General features: G+C 42.0%; 1 protein-coding gene across 1 annotated transcript; it reads right to left on the bottom strand.

The window, feature by feature from the left end:
• Nucleotides 1-1,019: 1,019 nt before the first annotated feature.
• LOC100707222 (trace amine-associated receptor 13c-like) lies at nt 1,020-1,997 on the bottom strand. The gene has a single exon (XM_003455993.4). It carries the CDS (start codon nt 1,995-1,997, stop codon nt 1,020-1,022), a length of 978 nt encoding a protein of 325 aa, XP_003456041.4.
• Between the last annotated feature and the right edge of the window lie 1,787 nt (nt 1,998-3,784).

The raw sequence follows: 3,784 nt of genomic DNA on the forward strand, positions 1-3,784 counted from the left end.
GAGCATTTTTGTTCCAAGGAATAAAAAAACAAGTCAGTCACAGGTCTGGGCTGATATTTTCAGAATTGTTATTGGCCTGGATTTATCCATTAAATCCAACATCTGAATTTTTTTCTCTCCCCTGATTCATACACCAAACATTGTTGTATTAAATTCTTATCTTCTCTGTCACGGGGGGATAGAGTGCCTCGTATTAGTTAGGCACACAGACGGTAATTCTCTGTTACTCCAGTTTAGATTTGTCTGTATTTTTGTGCCACTGTCGAGCTGCTGAGTTTCACAGACCTGCTTCACACAGACACCAGGAAGTGGTTTTCTTTAATATCCACAGACTTAAAACAATTTGAATGTGTGATGTTCTACGAACGAACTATAGTGTGTCTTTTTCCCTCCATTTCTTGAGGGGACGGTGTATTACATAGAGTGTGTTTTCATGGTTATTTAAATGAAACGTGGCAGAGACAAAGACCATTGCAGATCAGTTATTGTTTAAAAACACAGCTGGAAGGACAAGTACATAAAAGCTCCAGTGAAATGCTGAATAACAGTGACAATAATTAATCAGCATTAGCCACTGCAGAGGGTAAAAACACACAGAGTTTATCTGAAAAGGCCCGCTGATCAGCCTGTTTAATCATGCATACATTTATTATTATACTGCATCACAGTAAACTTGCATTTACTATTATTGCATATACAGCATGTGGCTTCATGTATGTGATAGTTTTGTACAACTTGTGGTTATATTTTGCAGTAAAATATGCACTTTTTAAAAATGTGAGTATTCTGATAGTGACAAAATGTGGAAAAAGGCATCGCTCCATCTTCATCAAGATGGACTTCTATAGATCATAGTCATTTGAATGTTTTGTAGCTTAGTATTTGCATGTGTATTATTTCCCCAACAGACACTAATGTGGTGAACGTGGTGTTTGATCGTGAGGGCACTGTGAAGGGTCTCTGTGGAGCATCAGAACATTTTTTAGAAAAGACTAATGACTGGTTTGTTTCAGTGCTGCCTACAGGATCTTGACCTCTCTGGAGTGAGGCTGCAGTATTCTGAGGGTGATGACGAATCTCATAGCTCTCCTAAACCAGGGGTAGAACAGTACATAAATCACAGGGTTGACACAAGAGTTTGTCAGTGCGATCCAAAACAGCACGGCGTAATAAGGCAAGCTCGTAGAGGTGTCGTCACCTGCATAGGAAGGATAATAATAAGGGCAGAAGCACATTAGAAACACAGCTATCAAAATCCCGAGTGTCCTGGCTGCCTTCAACTCTGATTTTTTAGCAGCTGGAGCTGCTCTCACAGCCACCTGTGACTGAATGGCACGCACCTGAGAAACAGCAACCACAAACACCCTCATGTACAGAACAAACATTACGCCACAGGGGCCGACAAATGACAAAAAGAGATCTATTGTTCCTGAAGTTCGGCTGATGAACACCACACACTCCCCGTGACAGGAGCTGAACCTGTCCGGCCACGCTAAGTGCTCCATGAGAATGCAGCCATTGTAGAGAAGAGAGCAGGCCCAGCAGACACAGACTGAAAGCTTCACTCTGTTCACTGTGATCTTTGAGGAATAGAGCAGAGGGTCACAGATGGCTATATAGCGATCTACAGATATGAGCACCATGCTGCCCAGAGAGACAGAGATAAGGCAGTAAGACAAATAAGGACTGAGAGCACACATCAGCCTCCCCAGCAGCCAGCACGTCTCGATGTAGCGCAGGCCCTCGATGGGCATCACCAGCAACCCCACCAGCAGGTCGGACACGGCCAGGGACAGGAGCAGGGCGTTGGTCGGGGTGTGGAGCTGCTTGAAGTGGGAGATGGAGACGACCACGAGCAGGTTGAGCACCACAGTGAGCAGTGAGACTGAAGCCAGCAGAGTGTAGAGAAGAGCGGCCTGGGAGGTGGGTCGCAGCAGCCGCCTGCAGGAGGAGTTGAGGTTGGGGAAGCAGAGGGGAGGACCTCCAGAGCCGTCCATCAGGGAGAAAGGGAAGGCCTGCAACTGTGCTCGAGAGTCTTCATTTATCTTCTTCAAACACACACTGTCATTTTTTTCTTCTTCTTTTTTTTAAACATGAATGATGAAACTTCTTGTCTTTGTTTCCGTCACTTGTCCTTCTTCCTATGGGCTCAAAATGTGGTCATAAATATTTTGTACTTGTAAATCAGGATTTGTATGTGTAAAAAGAATTTGTGTGTGTGTAAAAAAGATTTGTGTGTGTGTAAAAAAGATTTGTATGTGTAAAAAGAATTTGTGCGTGCGTAAAAAAGATTTGTATGTGTAAAAAAGATTTGTGTGTGGACTTAGCCAAAACCCCCCTGCAAGTCACAAGCACGAATTTCGACCCTATTTTTCTTCCTTTCATCTGATTGGTCAATGTCATGTCAATCACAAATGTAACAATCCAATCAGAGATCAGATGGGTTTGGCTGTCGGAGGGGCGCTTTTTTTGAACTGCAGGTCTTTGAAGGGAATAAATGCCCTTTTACACAGTGTTGCCAACTTAGCGACTTTGTCGCTATATTTAGCGAGTTTTCAGACCCCCTAGCGACTTTTTTTCTAAAAGAAGTCGCTAAAAAAAGACGTGAAAGCGCGTATCGCTTTTACTCTCAACAAGCAGCGGGTGCTTTATCGCAGTCAGTTCTTCTTTTACTCTTATGCTGTTTTGTGGATCACAAGGTTTAAAACTACTTATAAACACACACACACAAACTCCACCAGAGTGCTTATTTCGGGTCACTTTTGCCGGTCCAAGCCCGGGTAAAGGAGCAGGGCTGGAATTGTGACATTAAAAAAAACAATAATTACTAAAAGAAATTTAATTTATAGTTCTAAATAAACTCTAAATGCATTTAGGACGTTTTTTACTCACTTTATGTCTCTTCCACGATGTTATTTCTCTCTCCAGCAACATTGGTTACAATTATATTAGCATGACCAATTATGCAAATTAGGTGATGACGTCATTTAGCGACTTCTAGCGACTTTTAGGACAACCAATAGCGATTTTCCTTACTGAGGAGTTGGCAACACTGCTTTTACATGCCAACCCAGCGTTTTCCTTCATCACCAAGAAGGAGAACAGTCTGTGGTCGTCCGAGTTTGGTGATTTTTGTGTCACAGGTCTACGTGTTTAATACAGCGCTGCGGACCGCGGGGGGGGCAGTGTTTTGGAAATGACAGTCTTCATTACAAAGCTTTCTTCATTATGAATTAGCACACATGTTTTTATTGAACATTTGAAGAACTAGCAAAAAAACCAGAAACTCTTGTAGAGGACATAAAGTCAGAGATAGAAACGACAAGGAGCAGGTGCATCTAGTACAGGTAGAGCTGCTGCAAAAACCCACAGAGCTCAGCAGCCAGCGCAACAAATTCTGGATCCTTTGCTTTTAGTTAGTAAGTAAGTAAGTAAGTAAAATTTATTTATATAGCACTTTTTAAGACAAACGCTGTTACAAAGTGCTTCACATGGGAATGAAGGCATGTCAAACAGACAAACAATATAGCAATATAAAGGAAGTATAAAAGCATATCAAACAAAGCAATAGTACAGTATAAATATAGAATAAAACAACATATTACACACTAACATTACCCAAATGCCTGTCTAAACTGATGTGTTTTAAGCTGTTAGCAGTTAGCATTAGCAGCACATCCTGCGTTTGATGTGAAAGGACCTTTATGCTGCGCACTGTGACTCACAGCAACGGTCCCGGGTCAGCCCTGACTTTGTGTTAAACTAATCCTAAAGTAATAATGGT

This window comes from Oreochromis niloticus, linkage group LG23 (assembly GCF_001858045.2).
Source record: "Oreochromis niloticus isolate F11D_XX linkage group LG23, O_niloticus_UMD_NMBU, whole genome shotgun sequence".
In the NCBI taxonomy this organism is placed as follows: Eukaryota; Metazoa; Chordata; class Actinopteri; order Cichliformes; family Cichlidae; genus Oreochromis; species Oreochromis niloticus.

Coding starts and splice junctions, on each gene's coding strand:
- LOC100707222 (XM_003455993.4), bottom strand. CDS start 1,997: ATGGACGGCTCTGGAGGTCCTCCCCTCTGCTTCCCCAACCTCAACTCC.